This window comes from Labrus bergylta, chromosome 18 (genome assembly GCF_963930695.1).
Source record: "Labrus bergylta chromosome 18, fLabBer1.1, whole genome shotgun sequence".
Taxonomy (NCBI): domain Eukaryota; kingdom Metazoa; phylum Chordata; class Actinopteri; order Labriformes; family Labridae; genus Labrus; species Labrus bergylta.
In genome coordinates, this window is record NC_089212.1 from 6,939,209 (window position 1) to 6,958,837 (window position 19,629).

Genomic DNA, 19,629 nt, shown 5'->3' on the forward strand with positions numbered 1-19,629 from the left:
TGGAAAGTTTGAGCGTTACATCTCTTATAAACATAGCAGCACAATCACCTCCAGCTGCAGACGTTATCTTTTATCACTCTGACTCTGGCTGTAAGTGCCGGTGTTTGTGAATTAGATGCTTTTTGCAATGAATCCGAGTTGAATATAAAGGAGCCTTGCTGTGTGGGTCTCTGTGCGTCCAGCTGTCTGCTGTGTAGCGCTGTAAGTGCTGCATTAAGCCCTTTGTTTGTGTTTGGTTAATCAGACTGCGTCTTTTTGATTCAGCTGCACAGGTTTAGCTGGTGCAAAAGCAACCCAATCCTTTTGAGAATCAGGCCCTTAGCTTTTTCAAAGCTTCACACACTGGTTGGCTGCAGCGGAGCGGACACACACTCTATATTCAAACAGGGTTCGGGTTAGATGGGACGAAACACAGAGCATGTCATTTTGCCACATTTCTGACCATTGTACAGAAATCTTGTCCTGCCTTGTCTTTGTGTTGTAAAAAAAAGACTTTAATCTTCCTTTCCCTGAAATCCCACAACATCCAAAATTCATCTTCAACATGTAATTAAGCCCATGAAGAGTGGAGGCCGTCAGGGTGTGAAGGGAGGTCAGCAGCAGACTCTGAACAACTCGAGAAAAATGTTAAAATGCTCTGAAGAGAATCTAATACAGCTCGTCTTTGCTGTTGTTGTTTTTTTCTGTCCTGAACTCACCTGAGTACGCTCTGTAGCTGTTTCCATGTTTAGTTATATTTACAGTCACACGGTCCAAATGCCAGAATGGAGTCATTTGGTCCTAATCTGCCACCTAGTGGATATACTATTATAAATATTCACAAAGAAATCAGGGAAATATCTGAACAGGGACTTTCAACTTCTGCCACTTTTACATGCACTATGCAAACACCTTGGTAAAGACAGGTTAGGTATTATCATAAAGCAGCACATCCATAGACAGCAGGAAAATAGATCAAATATGGTTACTGTAAAAAATACAGTTTCAGTTTCTCTGATAAGAAGACTTTCAAATCTTAAATACTGTTGTTCTTTTCTTGTTAAAACTATATATCACATACATGGTTTACTCGTCTGTCCAATAAGAAATAAGAATTGGAAAATTCAAGTGCACAACTGAACAAGCAGACAAGTTCAGATCCGAGTCTGTAGTTTGAGAAAGGGATACATTACAGGTCCTTCTCTGGCAGCTTCATTAAATGTTTCCCCCCAAAACAGCAGCTTCATCGTCAAACTGATGCAGTCCTTCTAGTAGGAAATAAAAAGCTGATCAAAGACTGGCCAATAAAAAGTGAAGTTTTAAGATGGGCAAAAGAACGAAGACGTCAGGGGGAAATAAGTGTTATGGACGGAAAAAACTTCGTCTCAGAGGACCATTTGTGTGATTCAGAACAAATTAAAAGATGCTGGAGGAGATCTTGATGCCGTCTGTGAAGCAAAGTGGAAGAAAAGTGCTTTTCTGGGAGGCTTTTGTGTCAGTAAATTAGCAGATTTGTACCAGGTAAAAGGCACATTAGATAAGAAAAGCTGTTCCCTGTATTTAGCATGCATCACCACATCATGTGGAAGCAGCTTGAATTTTGGAATTTTAACACAAGACTGATAGAAATAAGAGCTGGAAAATATACAAAAACTGGTGGGAAAGAAGCAGTCAGAATGGTTTTCTGGATATAAAGCAGGCACCGTCACTACGTCCAAACACGACTGGACTGTTAAACAGCTTCGTGTATATTATGAAGAACAACCCTGTAACGGTGCCATGAGCACTGCCGAACATTTGGCATAAACGTCAAGAGCAGAAGACAGATGATGTGATGAGCAAGCAAAAAGAAGATGTCAGCCCTCTCTGTTCCTAATCACAACTTCTATCAAGTGTGCTCATGCCCTTACATGACAGGATGGACTTTAAGAATGGATGGAAACATGAATTTAATGTATCTTTTAGATTGGTGTTCTGATGTGATCTCTGATAGCCTGTCTAGCCCATAGTGCCTCAGCGTCTCCCCTCAGTAGTTCCTCATGTACAGGTTTTGGTTTTGTCTGACCCCTTATCCAACCCCTCTGCAGTCTACCAGCCGTCACTGTTCCCTGTGTGTCGAGCTGTCAGAGAGACATGATCACATCTGTGTGATGCCACCATTAAAACCTCGATGCTGATTTATTGGCAGAATCCACTTGAGTTGGGATCGATTTCAAAAAGTTGTGCAGACCTCAATGACCCACTTTATCTCAGCATGATTTAGTCATCTTGTGATGCTTGGCTTCCTCGGTCCCCTGACATGTTCAGCGGGGCTGAGGTCAGGCGTCTGTGGAGGAACTCGGCTTGACGTATTGATCTTCTAAAGTCGTGGTCACTTTGAATCTGTCTCACCGTGCTTTGAATACAACTGAGCCAATTTCTTCAAAGTGTTTTAAAGTTCCACACTCCTCCTCCTTTGAAATATTAGGTCTAGACACGACTCCACGCTGAAACAGCCCACCTTGGCTAAGAATAATAATTAGAGATTGTTGAGGACACTTTATCCTCCTCTGTATTTCATTTGAATAATATGTCAATCATTTTTAAAAATAGGTTCGTCTTTGATTTTCAGGAGATTAAGAGGAAAATGTTTCTTATGTACAAAGATAACTGGTAAATATAAATATTTGAAGCCTGAGTGACGTCATGCATGTGTTCCTGCAGAGGGCTCCTGAGGTTCATCAGCAGCAGTCTCCATGTTGGAAATCCTGTCTCAGTCTAACTTTCAGTCAACCTAACGACAGACTGAGAGCTGGAGCTGAGGCGGGTTTTTTATACTCATGATGAACCATTACAATGCGCCCACCTGTCAATCATGTCAGCTGGGGGCCTAACTATGGATAACACGTATTGTTTTCAAAATCAAAACAGAGCACTTCAAAAAAATTCACTCCCCTCACAGTGTGTGCCCGTGATTACAATAACTAATCAGACCCCCCTTTATTATTTTTTTTACAGTTTTTTTTTTTATGTGGTATGTATGTGACTTCTGGTGCTTCTGCAGCCAGCCTCTAGTGGACACTCAAGGAACTGCATGATTTTGCACTTCTGCATTGGCTTCATCTTCAAAACCAGACGTTGCTGGTTGGGTGTAAACCTGAACAAGAACTTGATGTCTTATAAAGAATACTTACATCAATTCTTACATTCTTGGTTTAAGTTTACATGAAAGCAAAGGATTGTTCTCTCTTTTGATCTACTAACACGTTTTAAAAATGACCACCTATGAGTCAATTTTTTAATTCTCTTGTATATGTCAAATATGTTGTGTTCTTTTGTTGCAGTGTGAAGTGCCGAGCGACTCGGCTGTGTTCAGAGTCAGAGTCCGGGCTGAGAAACATCCTGCAGGACCCTCTGCTGATCTATTCTCAGTGGAGCCACATGGTCTCACAGGTTCTGGAGGCTTCTGCTGACGTCACTGACTTCTCCCACATCGCTATGTTGGTGCAGAATATAGAGGTAAAGCAATCACATGTCAATATTTCTCTGTGTCTATATCTGAATGTGCAGCTCCCCTCAGCTGTATTTACAAATCAAAGCTTGGTGTTTAGCTGTAGGGCAGGCAAGTCAAACAAAGTCATTGTACAGTCCCTGCTAATGAGTCAACACCAGAGGGTCTCAGGTAGAGGCTAGGTGGGGAATATAATGAAGTATTTAACATTTTGGAAGTTGGATATTATTTTAGGGAGTTAGTGTGCACCAAAAAAGTGAGGAAACATTGGCCTTACATCCCTCAGCTCTAGCTCAACTTCTCCAACATCAACACAATGCCATAAACAATCAGGACGACCAATATCAACTTTGTTAGAATCTGAATAATCCAACCCTTAGGGTCACAGAGAATGTTTTCACTGAAAAACCCTGCTTAAGAGATTGAAAAGATGAATAACTCTCAAAGCTTGAGCTCGAGTTTCATCACTGTTATATAGTCGTTAAAATTCTGTGTGAAATTCTGTAAGAAGTTATTTTCTAGAGTTTGATCTTGATGAAAATAAACTAGAGATGCAAACTGCAAACAGTGCAATTTTATGATCAACTACTTGTGCATGCATGAAACTGGTTCTGTTCTGCAGCTTGGAGAAAGTGTGGTTTGACTGAGTGAAGCTGCAACAAACTTGATGTGTCCTCTGTTCCTGTCCTTCCTGTCAGCGTCTGCTGAAGGACAGCGTCCAGCTGCAGGAGCGTTTCGGTCAGCTGCAGGTGAAGGGCGACCTGCTGGACTCCGTGTTTGGTCCTGAGAGGTCGGACGGTCTGCAGGAGGAGCTGACTTCTTCTGTCAGGAACAGAGAGCTGCTGCACAATCAGCTGCAGCAGAGAAAGAGCAGACTACAGGTGCCAACATTGTACTCTCTCTCTAAATCTTAAATGTATATCTGAACTATCCAGACCATGTAGAACACTGCCAACGTATCCGGCATAACCTTTAGATCATGAAAGCTGGTAAATTAGAAGTTCTTGTTTTGACACTAAGAGGCTCAGATTAAATTTTCAGTGTTGGACAACATTACAGAAAGGATCCCTACAGAGATTTGTAAGGAATAAGATTATTTTAAAAACAAGAAACAGCCCTTACATCTTACGGTCTTTTCAAAGCCTCCAGACTGCTTTAACAAAATCATAATTTTACATCCCAGGAAACCAAATGTCTTCACTGCTCCTGGCTGATTAGCTGCTTTGTTTATAGAATTGTGTGTTATAAAAGTATTGTGTTGGATCTGAAGTTATTATTTAAAGAAACACAGACGAGCAGCACTCCATTGAGGGCCTGGCTTGTAGGCAGTAGAATCATTACAAGACCAAGAATCGAACTAAACAACAGCAGCTACTATAGACAAAGAGTGTTACAGCACCTTTAAATGGTGGTTCATGTTGAAGTAACGACTGAAAGTCAAGACTGATGTTTGTTAAAGAAGGTCATCTGATAGGAGAGTGACCAATCAGGGTGGAATAAGACACAGCCAGCAAGCGAATGGGAGTGCAATGTTTACAAACATCTCTGTGGCTGAGAGTTCACTCTAAAATAAAACCCTGAAGTTCTTCAAACTCACAGCGCGTGGTGTGATTGTATGACATTTTAGGGATTCACTTCATGTGAAAATCAGGGCCAAAAGAAAAAACATTACAGTAAACTAAAACGTGGGGCGTACTACCTTTGCGTCATTAAATTGATGCAAGTCAACACGTAAGTAAATCAGTGAATGCCACGTTATGTGCAAATATGGATCATCCTTCAACTAGGATAGTTTCAGGCCGATACCAATACTCTGCAGATATTTGGACGTAACGTATATGCTTTAAAATGAAATGCGATAATGTGAATGTAGGCTCAACACGACAGACAGACATGACTATCTGTTTAACAATCCACCTTTTGAATTGTTGTATCACTCAGGGCCTAATCTCAAGAACCAAGGACTTTGGAGATGCCTCTGAGATGATTCGCTCCAAGCTGACCAGCCTCAGGGACCGACTGATGGCCGTGGACAGGCTCCAGCCTGACATCCTGGCCAAGAAATCCCAGTCAGACCAGTTCAGGGTGAGTCTAATCCTAGTCACACCTGGGCTAAAACTCTATGTGCACACTGTCATGTTGTTCCCTCAAGAAGATCAGTAGCAGTTTGGTTTCAACTCATTTCAGTTATCAATGGAAATCAGACTGAAGAGCCATTAAACTTTAGCTCAGTACCCATAAAGTTTTTACTGATTTCTTCACTATAAAGGGTTGTGCTACACTGCAAACTGAAACCTCAGTTGTGTCATTTCAATGGTAACAGCGTCACACTGTGTGTCTCGTGGTTCCTCAGGTGATCCTGAAGGACCTGGAGGAATGTGATGCCCAAATCACAGCTCTGGAGACTCTGGTCTCGTCCAGTCAGAGCAACAGGACTCAGTTTGAGAGACTCTGTGCAGACTGGAAACATCTGCACAAGGAGGTCCGGGTAAGACAGGAGAGCTGTGTCAGGAGAGCTTTGACGTCAGCCATCTTCAAATACGGCCTGCAGAAAAAACTCAATAGATATAATGTTGAAAGTTTAAATAACAACACCATAAACAATAATATCAGGGGTAAAAAAAAAAACTGTAAACACACAGTCACAGGTGCTGCAGATACCTCTTGTGCAGTGGATGATTTCTAAATCTGTTTGACGTTTTCCTTTGTTTGCAGGGTAAGGTTCACGAGAGTGAAAAGAGCATTGCTGACCACGAGAGCTTCCATGAAAGTCTGCTAAACATCGAGAAGTGGCTGATGATCATGAAGCAGAAGCTGGAGTCCTTCCACAGCCAATCAGGAGGCTGGAGCATCGAGGGACGCCAGCACGAGGCTCAGGTGTGTTTTTACACCTAACTGCAAAGGAGTGTCATGGAGCATTTACATCTCTCATACATCAAATTAATGACATTTTTCTAAACGGAATGTCTCACTGTCTAACACTGCAGCTTATGAAATCTATGCTATGATGTGACCCCATCCTTAAGTTCTGTTATTTAAACTTCACTTCAACAAGTTCATGCAACACGAGAAAGATTTAACCGATCAATCTGCTAATTTGAACAATATTAAAAGTGTCAAATGAAGCAGCGAAGGATGAGAGTTTCATTATGATGCATTAGCTCTGTGACTGTAATTCAGGAAGTCTAGAGCTGCAGGGGTCTGGGTTCATGATGGATAAACTAATCAATTCATTACATCCATTTCCCCTTTCTCTTGATTTCACGTCTCTTGAAGTGTATCCTTCCATCCCGCCGGCTCTGTGTCAGAGCTGATGGCAGCTCACTGTGACCTTAAGTGATGCCTGCAGCCATGAATTTTAATGAGAATACCAAGAGACTTTTAGTAATTACAACGACCTTCCTGCCAATCTCACCACCACCAGGGGGAGATTCTTCACTTTTGCATTTCGTTAACATTTAAACACTGCACTTTTAAAGGTGGCTGTTACACTGCTGAGGAGCTTTTACGTTCTGAACTTTATAATGGATATTAAATACCAGTTGCACTATGGGAAAAAAAGCTAATAATTCATTGTTGTATAATATAATTAAACAGCCATCAGTCAGGCTCAAACATGCACCACGAGAGCACCGGAGCGGAGAAAAGTATTTCTGAACAGACTGATGTTTGAGTCAGAGAATCATATATACACTCACTGACAACAGGAAATGAGTTACAGAGGTTTTAAATATATTCCAGCTTTCTTATGCTGCAGCAAATGTGCAAGTGTTTCAGAGCTGTATTCAACAGCCTGACCGTTGCTCCTCTTGTTTCTCTGCTCCAAAGCATCTCAGTGTTAAACATGGAGGTGGCAGCTTGATACCTGAAGTGTGCGTTAACCTCGTTAAACCCTGCTGATGTCCACAGAGAGCTCTGGGAGAGTTTCCAGAGAAGGAGCTCCAGCTGCAGCAGATGGAGGCTCAGGGTCAGGGCGTTCTGAACAGGACTTCAGAGGCGGGACGAGTCCACATCATCCGAGACATGAAGCGCCTACGAGAGTCCTGGTTGGCCCTTTACAACATGAGTCTCAATCTTGACAGGTAGAGAGAGAAATGGCAATACTGGTGTGGTTTTTCTTTTTCTTTTTTTCTCTTTACACGATGAGATCTTTACACCCCACAGAAACACTATATGGTCCTGCAGCATGGAAGAGTGCATGCTTCAGCAATAATCAGTGTCAAAATGAGCAGTTTGAAACTTTAGTAATGTTTCAAACTTTTGTAGCCATGTTTGTGGCAATGATTCTTTTGGTTACTCTGAAGTCCAACAGACGTTTTTTCACTGACGTATAGCAAGCTTTTTTCATCGGTATAGAACAGAATACAAATCATTTTTAATGTATGGCAGTTCAGAGCTTATGGAAAACACAGGCCTTTTCTTTCTTGCAGTGCGGACACTTAATTTGTTTTATTCATACGTTTCTGAAGCGGAATAATTTGTCATTTCAAGATAAGTTTTGATGTCCAGATTGCCAGAATTTTTTTTTCTAGATTAATTTTTGTGCTTTTTATGACTTTATTAGAGAGACAGGACAGTGGATAGAGTCAGAAATTGGGGAAGAGAGTGGGGGGGAATGACATGCGGGAAAGGAGCCACAGGTCGGATTTGAACGTCTGTGCAAACTGACCACTCGGCCACTGACACCCCAGGAACTGAGTTATTTTTTTTAAACAGACTAATTACACATCACTCACATAGTTCAAGGCACTGGGATACATAAAATAAGACGTGTTTAAAAATGTTTGCATGGCCATGGCACAGGCCCGTAATTAAAAAAAAAAATATATATATATATATATATATATATATATATATACACACATACACACACACACACACACACACAGTATATATTATACAACAGCTCAACATTTGTCATTCAGTGACTTTTGCTCTCCCTGAAAGCTTTACAGCATTAAATCAATGCAGCCACCAAGACACCTAGTGGGATTTTAAACCAGGCTTTAAACTCTAATTTAGATTCTCTTTTCAGATTGCTTGTTGAAACCTTTATTCCCAACCAATTTAAACTCCGTCTCTGCAGTGTTTGGGCTGGTTGTGGCAGAGAATATAAATGACTGCATAGAAACAAAACAACAACATAATAAGTCCCTGCCTGACTGCTAGTTTATTGTTGCTCAAAGTTTTATATCAAGAGGAAAAACGAGAGATGAATTATAGAACTTCTGTGTTCCGCTCTCTTTGTGATTGTTGATGCATTACAGGCAGTGGGATATAAAAATACTCTCTCTTTGTTTCTCTCGCAGGCTGCTAAACAGCTCCATGGAGTCTGACTCATGGAGGGCTGGAGGCCTCTCACCACACAATTTATCCCTGAAAACACAGCTGAGTCTGGGGGGAGGGGTCAATCAGGTCATGGCTGGAGGCTCCAGGGTCCAACAACAAGACAATCCAGCAGAGGTGTACGGTCTCCAGGGCAGCTCGGGGTCTGGGGGAGGAGGAAGCATGGAGGGACGTGCAGGGGAGAAGGGGCTAATGGGGCAAGGTGGATGGATCCAGGGTCAAAGAGAAGGTGGCCTCCGTCTGGCTGGACAGGGTAGTGAGCAGCTCAGCCAATCAAGGACAGATAAAGCTGGCAGCCACTCCTTTACAGGTGATGAAGTGGATTCTTCTGCTTGGAGTGTACACAGCAGAGCGGCTCAAGAAGTTTCAACTGCAGGGAGTCCTGACAGGGATATACCAGCAGGGGGCGACAGTGGCATCTTGTCCGGATTCTCAGGGGGAGCATCGTTGACCACAAAGGTCAGCGGTGGTGAGGGGGGAAGAATGAGCTCTGGAGGAAGCAGCAGCATGGAGGCAGGAGAACATTTCAGTCCAGGAGGAGGAGGAGGAGCATTTGTTCTGTTCAGAAGGGACCAAGCCAAGAAATCATCACCACCACCACCTCCACCACCAACAACACAGCAAACAATGGTATTGTTGTGCAGTGCTTACTCTAAACAACTGTTCTCCCTTACAGCCCCTTTGCAGAGTAGCAAAATATCCCTTGTAAAAGTAATTACTTTTAATGACAAACTCATGCACACAGAAAAAAACAGTCCTAACTGATCCAAAAAACAGGCTAACTGTGAAAAAGTTGCGTTACGTATTTAAAGGAAAGCAACATTACTCCATGCAATTTTACAATGGAAAGAAATCAAAAGTAGGCAAAAGCTAAGTCACGCTTTTTATCACCACAGAGTGCACTTTTAGCCACGAGTATATTTAACTACTTGAGAAATTAAAAGCAAGCATCCCAGATCTTTTGACATGATGTGCCCTTTAAAGTATCTTATGAGTGTTTGTTTGTTTTTAAAGGGGTTGGAGGGGCAGTACAGCTGCAGGAGGTGGGAGTTTGAGGCCTGGCTGTCCAGAGAGAGTGAACTCCTCTCAGGGATCCTCAGCACAAAGGCAGCAACGCTCAGCGCCAAAGAACTCAAGATCAGACAGGACAAACTCAAGGTCAGTTTCTGTCTGAACACTCAGGATGGTTTTACAGTTTTTTCCAATTGCTAAAACACAATTTTGCAAACTAGGCTGGTTTTATCAAAATACTTAACACAATTCACAAAACCACACACCCAAACTGCAAAATACCTCATATATCCTGCAAAATGAAGCACTGCAACCAAAACTACATATAGCATTATCAAAATCTAACTTTTGCACCAAATGGCACACACTTCATTCATATTACCAGATTTTTGTCTAACCAACTACACACTGTTGAGCATAATGAAAAGCACACTCATCTTTAGTATGCTTTGCCATAATACTAAAATAGTTTGAATTGTAGAAAATTGTTCAGATTGTTCACATGCACAGAAATATTTGCAGATACACACACGTGTTGAAACATTTTTATTTTTCGCCAAACAAGTCAGTGCAACATATACCAGTACAATAAAACGGCTCAAGTTGGGATGCACTCTCTGTCCAGCCTCTCGCATTGTCAGCCCATGATGTCATGATCAACTAAGGTTGCTCTGATTTCATTTGAAAGTTGTTGTCTTCTTTGGCCATGAACTCCTCTACCAGCTCTACCCCTACCTCTCACTCTTCCTCTTCCTCTCATTCTCACCCTCCCTCTTCCTCTCTCTGCAACCTCTTTCATTGTTGTTGTAAAAAAAAAAAAAAAAGGGGGCTCACTTGTGGTCTTTTCATAGTGCTTACTTCCTGATTGAAGTGATAACAATTAACCATTGAGGTGTTTAGCCAGGTGGCACATACACTGGACAATTAGCTCATGTAGTGTCATTTTGAATGGCAGTGTTTTGAAATGGCAAACATGTGACTTTATGTCTGATTGTTGTGTCTTCTGCAGAGAACCGTGTTCAGTGCATTTAAAAAGTGCCATTTTGAATTGCAAAATGTGTGTAAAGCAGAAAATGTGTTCAGATTTTTGGAGACTTGAGAAGAGGTTTGGCTCTCTGTGTGTCCGTTTAAATAATTGTGCTATGCATGTCATTTTAGTGTGTTAGCAATTGGAAAAAACAGTAACAGCTGAGGGACACCAGCTCTCATTTTCAGATGAGATGTGAGGGAAGGACTTTGGTCACCCTGGTAGATGTTTTTTAGAAAGTTTTTACACGCCCTGAATCCCATTGACTTAAATATTTGTCTCTGATTCAATTGTACTGATGTATTAATCAGTGTTGGTGTGTATAGTGTTGCATCTGTCATTTCTCATAATTTCCAATTTCACAGTGTTGGACTCTTCTATAGTTTGTTCTTTAGCGCCACCTAATGGTGACTGCTTGCAACTACACGGACTGTGTCCGGCATGTTTCCTTTTGATTCTGGACTCATAAAGTGAGCATCACACTGTAACAACGCTCATGACTCTGTGCTGCAAAGTCCACACGACTGCTCCTTCTTATTGCAAGAGACAGATTTTCCTCTTTTAAATTCTGCTACACACAACAAAGTGGCTGTTCCTGCTGAAGAATCAGATTTTAAGCTAGCTTTAAAGAAGTGTGCATCTCTACTTATAATTAAAAGTTAAGTGCATTTTGTACACACATGAGAAAGCCTTCTGTCCTGGTCCGTTATACCTTCTGTTTCTGTGTCGTCTCCTGCTTCAGACTTTGAGGGCAGGAGCAGTCTGGGGTCAGGAGCAGTTCCAGCTGTTGCTTCAGGAGAGGCAGGGAGGTGAGGACGGTTCTGGACCTGCAGAGGACGCAAGTCTGGAAGAACTCCGCTACCGCTGGATGCTGCACAAGTCCAAGCTGAAGGACATGGGAGAGCTCAGGACGAGGACCGGTGCTAAGGTGAGAGGAGAAAATGTTTTATTGTAGAGTCCAGCCTTCATATCAAAATGCCTTTTGTACCAATCTGCCAATCAGCATTTTTTTATTTCACAATACAAATTCTGATGCAAACATTACAGAGTACAAAGTAACAAAGAAAAGAAAGCTGAAAAAAACAAAATGCTCAAAGACAGGCAAAGAGAAATATGCATCAGAGATTCTGTAGTCCAGCTTTGTGTTTTTACTACAGTTGTCTGGTGAACCAGCACTTAGATCACTACGTGTGTGGATCTCATCTTTCGATCACATCTTCAGGCTCTGATTACAGGCCAACAGAGCCTTCTCCTTTAATGTTTGAAGTCTTTGCTGTTGACACATTTAATGTCGGGGATTCCTCCTCCAGGTGCAGTAATGATATTTCACCACAAGGTGGCAGTGTAACATTACTCAGAGCAATGCTTGTACAGCTAAGTATGGTTTGTTTGTTTCAAGACAAGCAAAAAAAACCAGATGATGATATGAAACTTGTTTTTATTTGTATTTAGAAACAAACCATCAGTAGTCATAAGGGTTCCAGCGTGGTTTGAGTATGATATTCTAGTGCATGGCTTCAGTGTTTTTATTTTCTAGCAGAGGTTTTAAATGACGTGAACTTTGAGAATTGTTTTGAATATTTTCTTTCTCTGCAGAGACTCAAAGCCAAACAGGAACAGCCAGACGTGGCATCAAAGGTGGAAAAGGTAGAAAAAAACGTTTTTATTTATTAAAAGAGAATGAGTACACATGACTGGACAAACATGTAATGGTCAAAGATTGTTACCATTGATTCTGCATGATGATTATTTCAGGGTCAGTCTGATAAAACACCTGGGACAGATGCTATTGTTGTCTGATTCTCATTCTCAACATTCTCAGTAATTGTAGGTTCATGTTAAGAGCTTCTTTCCTGAATATTTTTCTTTTGTGACAAGCGGAAGTGGGTTGTGCAATTCTCGTTGAATTAATCACAGGCTGTGGGTCCGGACTTCGTTTGTCTTAGGCCGAGAGCTCAACTAATATACTGTTAGTTAGCAGGATTACAAACTCCACATGGTGAAAACAAGTGACACTAAAAAAAGAGCTACACAGCTGCACAGAAACTTCCCATGGGGGACTCTTGCTGAATCTGTGAATCCTGTTGCTGTTGATACTAAAAACTAGGTTCTTCAGTTAATTCTTTCTGTTCAATGAAGATTACGAGAGGAGGAACATACCTGCTCAAATTCAAAATATTTGTGCTGTTTTTAAACCTCTAAACAAAATTCTGTCCTTCATTCTTTAGCATAAAGACCCAAACACCTGACCACCCAGCACTGGTATCAAGTCACGCATATAAAACACCCAGCCCCCACCCCCCACCCCACCATTCATTTAGTAAGCAGTGGGTGGTTAGCAGATTAAAGAATGCCCCCCTCCCTCCATGACCACCCTGTTGACCCCTCAGACGCCCTCTTCTGAAGCAGCTCTGCAGACATTCCTCAATTCTTTCACACGTTTTTTTCTGCTGCTGCTTAAATCAGTCTTTATCTTCCGGAGGGGGGAGGGAGGTTTTATTGACTAGATGTGCTCTTTATTTACATTTTCCTTTCTCGTAACCAGGGTCATTAACTGAACATGTAGCTGCTACTTCTGACTTTAGCAGCTTAACTCATGTTACTTAAAATTCATTTTTATGAAGACAGTTTTATTTATTTTGGAATGACCGGTACGCTGTAAAAAATGCTCTCATTTCTGATCCCCGCGCCGTGAGTGGCCACACGGAAAGACTTGTACTACTCTAACAGGTGCATTCTCTTACTTTGGGTCAGTAGAGTTTGTTTGAGCTGATTTAAAGAAACACCGTTAGACAAACAGTGTTTGTCTTAATAAGTCAATCAATCATTAACCCTTACGCACACACAGTGCAACACACACTGTATGCACACACTCTTTCTTCTGTCCCTGTTGTTCATACTGACAGACAGACTCTGTTTGAAAACATTGTTTGGTTTGTTATGTAGTCATGTTTTGGTTTGTAGCTACTACTGTTGAAGCTTCTACTGAAGCTTCAGTGTTCACCACATGGCAACCTGTGTGAGCATCGACTCTAGAGAGGAGGGGGCGGGTGGAGACAGCTCTCTGCAGTTTTTAGAATTAAGACTGCAGGACCCATTTTAAACACTAGGCATCAGCGTTACATATTGCTCCTTTAAATAATGTCATAATAATCAAATTAACGTCAAATAGATGTTAACTTTGTTTTACCATCAAACAGATCAAGTTGTTATTATTATGTGCATACTTAATATCTCACCTGCATCTGTACTTTACCGACCTCAGGAGATCCAGTGTTTTTACTGGAGGGTTTGTAAGTGAAGTCAGTTTAAACAAACAACATTCACACACTAATTCTACAAAAAAACATCTGTTACTTGATGTTTTATGCTCATCCTGTGTAGATATTCATCCATCATGTTTCTAATGAGGCAGAGTTCAGAAGTGAAAGATGAATGTAGGCAGTAAAAATGATTCATAAAATAACAAATCTGTGAGAGAGAGTCTGCAAGCCTGAGCTTCATCACTTTAGTTTGGTACATGATGTTTGTGAGTGTGTGGGCGAGCTGCTGCTGCTGCTGCTGCTGCTGCTGCTGCTGCTGCTGCTGCCGCTCTCATCCTCCGACAGTCTCAAACCAAACACACTTTTTCTCTGTGGATCTGTGAGTGTGCGGACAACAAAATCTGTCATTTTCAAAATGGTTTCCTGTGTTTCTGAGCAAAAGAATCACTATTAAATGATCACATCAGTGAGGTAATGCACGCTGAATTCCAACCATGTTGACAAATGAAAAAGTTCCAAACAATATGCAGGAAATAAAGCAGCAGAAGCACACAGTGATGTTTCCAATATAGAGCTCAATCTACAGATATTTAAGGAAGGCAAGAATTCAAGTCTTCTCATGATTAAAGCCTTTGTAGTCTTTGCACTTTCATTTATGAGATGACATAATCGATTATTGCGTACGGATGTTGTATGTAGCCCCTCGCTTTTCAAGGCAAAGGTCAAACCAACAGGTGTTGCAGTGATGGAAGTGGGCAAGAGAAGTGGTTCAGATAGAAGTGATTGTACCCGACCTAAAAAGCCTCTGCATGTTTCTAATAAGCTCCACGAGCAGAAACGTGCTCAAACTAGGATCAATATTGGAGATGCTTTTGAAAAATGGAGAGAGGTTAGAACACAGAAAGGTTTACAGACCGATGCAGAGCTGGATAAACACTGAAGCTTCAGTGTCCACCACATGGCAACCTGTGAGCATCGACTCTAGAGAGGAGGGGGCAGGGGGAGACAGCTCTCTACAATGTTTTGAATTAAGTACCCATTTTAAACACTAGGTGTCAGAATTACATATTGCTCCTTTAAGGATATAAAATGTTAAAAATACTTCAAAAAATGACCTAAAAAAATGGAAAGAATATCCGTGTAAGTGGACTTCTGTTGCACAGATCCGCTCTTTGAATGGTAAACCTTCATACTACACAATATATTTCTATGTGCACTCATGTGTTTTCTTTTCCCCGTGTGTCTGCAGAAGCCCGGGTTGTGTCATCGGGTGTGTCGCCTGGCTCTTCCTCTGTGGCTCCTCTTCCTCGCTCTGCTGCTCCTCGCCTTCCTGCTGCCCCTCATGGACGAAGGCGGCAGCTGCTCGCTCTCCAACAACTTCGCCAGATCTTTCAACATCATGCTGCGTTACGACGGACCCCCACCCACTTAAGAAACCCCCCTCCCCCCTCTGGTCCTGGATAACATGAAGTAATATTTAACTTCCATAGCTTGAGTTTGAAAGGTTTACTTTATAACTACATCATGTAAGACTTTAACAGAAGACAGACAGGACCATGTGTTCCTTTGCAACAAAAACGTACTCCTTTGCGGTGTCATTCAATCAGAAAAAATCACAACATTTCATATCATCACTATCTTTATGCAACACAATCAATGAAGGAAACACGACCTCGAGTAGCACGCACATCTGCAAACGACACATCCAACGTTTTCTGGATCTTTCTGTTTGTTCTGCTTCAACACTTCTGCACCCAAAACATTTTTATTTGCAGCTTGAAAATCTTGATCCAAACTTAAACTTAAGAATCAAGAACAATCAAGACTCCATCGAACGCAACACTCCTTCAGAGTACGCTAATGAAACTGTAGAAGCTTTAACGTGTAAACCAAAGTGACCATTGTCTTCCTGGCGAAATATGCTACTAAGCTAATTCCGCCTAATTAAATTAACTTCTCCTGACTTAAATGTAACACCCTTCAGAGTAATAAATGCAGCCCCATTAAAAGATAGGCTCCTCGAAAATATATGACGTCATGTTGGACAAAAAAGTAGCCTACATTTTATACAGCGTACCGAACAGATTACATAAAAACATCTGGACAAACGGTGAACTCCGCTAACACACGTGTGGTACATTCTGAATGAATGAATAAGGAAATTGAACCGCGTTTCTGGCTCTGTAGGAGGGAGGAGTCAGAGAGAAAGTTTGAAGGTTTCGTTGAAGAAAACCTGCTGCAGTCAAGTCCAGGTTCACAGACTTAGTTACCGTAGTAACTGAGTCAGAGCTTTCACATTAGACGTTCATAGCTCCCCCCCTCCCTCGCTGGTCTGAGTTCACATTAGTCTGATACAGCAGGGGGCAGTATGCACATAGTTGGTTTGCAAATCTGCCAAGAAGCAGAAAAAAAAGAAGAAACCATGGCAACCACTCGCAGACTGAGTCCATCCTGTTAATTGTGAATGTTTTTGTTATTTTTGAGACGCCAACCACGACCCTCTTACCTCTGTTTCTGGAACGAGCTTCCACCTCTTCCATCATTTCAGGCTCATCATGCTCCAACTTTCTAAAATACGACTCGCGTCAAAACGATGCCACATGACTGACAGAGAGGACATTTTATTCAGAGACAAAGTGAATGAAAAGCAACAAAATGAGAAATGTCAAAGTGTCAAAAGTGCTCAAAGGAAGGAGATTTACAGCAGCTGATTTCTGCCATCAGGACAAAAACACACATGCTGTCATACTGTCTGAGAAACTTTATTATGTTTATTATTGCATTTTTTCCTTGCATCAAAAACTCAGTTTCAAGAATAAATTGAGGTTGTTTAATTGCATAAAGCCTTAGTAACCGGAAAACTCTTCGTTATAATTACACTCCAACGTATGCAATTAGACGAGACGCAGTGTTATGGATGTTTATATTTTAATGACAAGATGACTCGATACGTCCTCCATTACTTTTATGCCTTACCTTTCCTCACTGAGGATGATCTTTAAATCTTTGACTGATGTTTTTTAAAGTGTCTCTCCCTGCTCGTGTACTGTAGTTAAACACATGACCTCAGAAATAACATGCAACACTCTGAATAATATTTGAGAAGGATTCAACAGCTTTCATATCTGTTAAATATTTGCAGAATGTACTTTGAAGAACCCAGACCCGCCTGACTCTGTCTGAGAAGGTGTGACTCACACGGTTAGCTTTAGACAGTCACTCTTTATCTCTTTATTTTTATCCTGAATTCATTGCAGCTAATCTGCTGATATTGACTCAGGAATAAGGTGTCCGTGATTTTCATACCCCCCTCTTGCAGCACTTTTCTTTGTTCCGTCTCATGAGAGCTTGTTGGCCTTGTTTCCTCTCTGGAGGTGCCGCTTTGGCTCGACCACGGCGATCCGTCTCTTTCTCAGTCTAAACCTCCAGTGAAAAACAATTGGAAAGCCGTCTAACATCCCCCCGTCCCTCCCTCCGGCATGTTCTTGGACCACCGTGCGCGTTTGATGCCAAAGCCCGAGCTGTAAACGTTGGCAGTCACCTTCTTTGTGCAAACCCAAAAATAGCTCCAAATTGCTCTTTTATCCTGCATTCCCACTCTTTTCACACCACGCACACTCCTAAAAATACACCCAAACACCTCCACGTACACACATACTTTACCTTTTACGGCGGTTTATTCTTTATTTATGTATTATTGACTGTTCACTATTGTCAGGGGAACCAAATCAAGTCCGTTTTGAAGCTGTGTTCACGAGCAACATACCATGTTCTCCATTCTGCTCCAGGGTATGTAGTAATACGCTCTGATGCACCGTTATCACTGTTCAGAAATAATCAACCACGCAGGGAAATAATGAAGATATCTTCAGGTGCCGTCCAAATATACTGTTTTTTATCTACATGTTAGAACTGTTGCTGCTGTGTCACTTTAAATACATCACATAGGAAGTCCAGATACTGTCAGGAGGAATAAGTCCGGACATCTTCCAAAGTTTCCCCTCACAGTTTTCCTTCCTCATCAGGACTCGTTTCATTGGTTAAAGAGCAGAAAGTGACCCCTCCTCTCATCTTTAGTGCCACATGGCTCTTTTCAGAAAGAACTTGTTGATTTGCTGGCAGAAGTCTGTTAAAACTTTAAGCTAGCTTTACATGAGAGGCTTCAGACACAGTTTGACTGATGAGGATCCTGAAAACAAAAACAACAGACGAGATGTACGTTTAAAGATACAGACACAAAGATTAATTTGCACCCCCTCCATTAACCCCCCCCACCCCCCACCCCCAATTGGTCAGAATAACCATTAACTCTTAATGTGTAAATATAGAAACTTGTAGCATGATTTACTATCAAATATCTACAGTTATCACGGCCTTAAAGCTTTATGTAACCATCCATGTAATCATCTTTCCTCAGTGCCATTACCACATGTATTTATTCAACATGTAGCTTTATAAAGCATCACAGCCAACAATCTGTATAACCGTATATATAACAGTTATATAACCAGTTTAAATATAATGTTTTGTGTGTTTGTACTTTATGAATCAATAATGAGGCTGAGTGGTGCTGCTGTTTGTTGCACTGCTCGTATGTTCTGCACATGTTCCCTTTAGAGCAGTGGTTCTCAGCTGGTCGAGCCTCAGGACGCGCCGCCAACTCCTTATTGAGAAATCGTGACATCATTTCCTGCTAAATTTTTTACCAATCATCTTGAATTGATGAACAATAGTGCAGTTCAGAGCTCAGTGCTGTCACAAAAGACAGAACAAAGAGATGGAAATGTTAGGGCAGACTTTTTGGCACTTTCCAGGCACTTATCTGCGACCTGCTGAAAAAGGCTCCCACTTTAAGTCCTGACCCATCAGTTGAGAACCGCTGTTTTACAGAAGCCTATGCAACGCCTGGCTTTACGTTACTGTGTGTCCGTTTGAACCTTTATGCAACATATGAAATGACTTGAATCTCCAGAGCACAACTGGTCCCATAGATACAGTTTGTGTAGCAAACATAAAGAAGAAAAGCTGTCCGATAGTTTGAGCACACTTGTTATGCAAAAATGTCCAAAATGCTCTCAGAATGATACGGTACTTGTTAGAAAAACAGCAGAGGTAATGATTGAAAAGTGAGAGCTTTGTTTTGTAAAAGGATAAAATTCTATTTTATTAATGTCTGAAAACGATTAGAAGTGCAATGTGTTATGCAACAGAGCTTATATTTAACCAATGTTTTTGTATTCTAAGGAAATAAAAATGGCAATTTAAATTCTCTGTGCTTGACTCTCTCTTTTGTAAGCTTTTGTTTTAAGATTAAGAGGTGGAGAAAGTGATGCACTGAAAGAGGAACAAGCAAAGGATGCACCAACATGGGTATAAAAAAACAGAGCAAACATTGTGTCAATAAAGCCGCAGTTCCTCGGATGGCCACTTGAGGCTTTTTCCAAAAGTGAGTCAAACAAAGTAAAGAGGAGTGTGAACGAGAAGCATCATCCTCCAGAGCTGGTGAGTATAAA

General features: G+C 41.4%; 1 protein-coding gene across 1 annotated transcript in view; it reads left to right on the forward strand.

The window, feature by feature from the left end:
- syne3 (spectrin repeat containing, nuclear envelope family member 3) overlaps positions 1–19,385 on the forward strand; it is a 38,211-nt gene extending 18,826 nt beyond the window's left edge. The window contains exons 8-18 of the mRNA XM_020641258.3: positions 3,303–3,477; positions 4,168–4,350; positions 5,411–5,554; positions 5,823–5,957; positions 6,185–6,346; positions 7,379–7,551; positions 8,779–9,445; positions 9,830–9,973; positions 11,596–11,781; positions 12,450–12,500; positions 15,366–19,385. Coding sequence (XP_020496914.2) covers positions 3,303–3,477; positions 4,168–4,350; positions 5,411–5,554; positions 5,823–5,957; positions 6,185–6,346; positions 7,379–7,551; positions 8,779–9,445; positions 9,830–9,973; positions 11,596–11,781; positions 12,450–12,500; positions 15,366–15,548 — 2,203 coding nt within the window. The 3' untranslated portion in view covers positions 15,549–19,385. The remainder of the gene's footprint in view (positions 1–3,302; positions 3,478–4,167; positions 4,351–5,410; positions 5,555–5,822; positions 5,958–6,184; positions 6,347–7,378; positions 7,552–8,778; positions 9,446–9,829; positions 9,974–11,595; positions 11,782–12,449; positions 12,501–15,365) is intronic.
- The last annotated feature ends 244 nt before the right edge of the window (positions 19,386–19,629 follow it).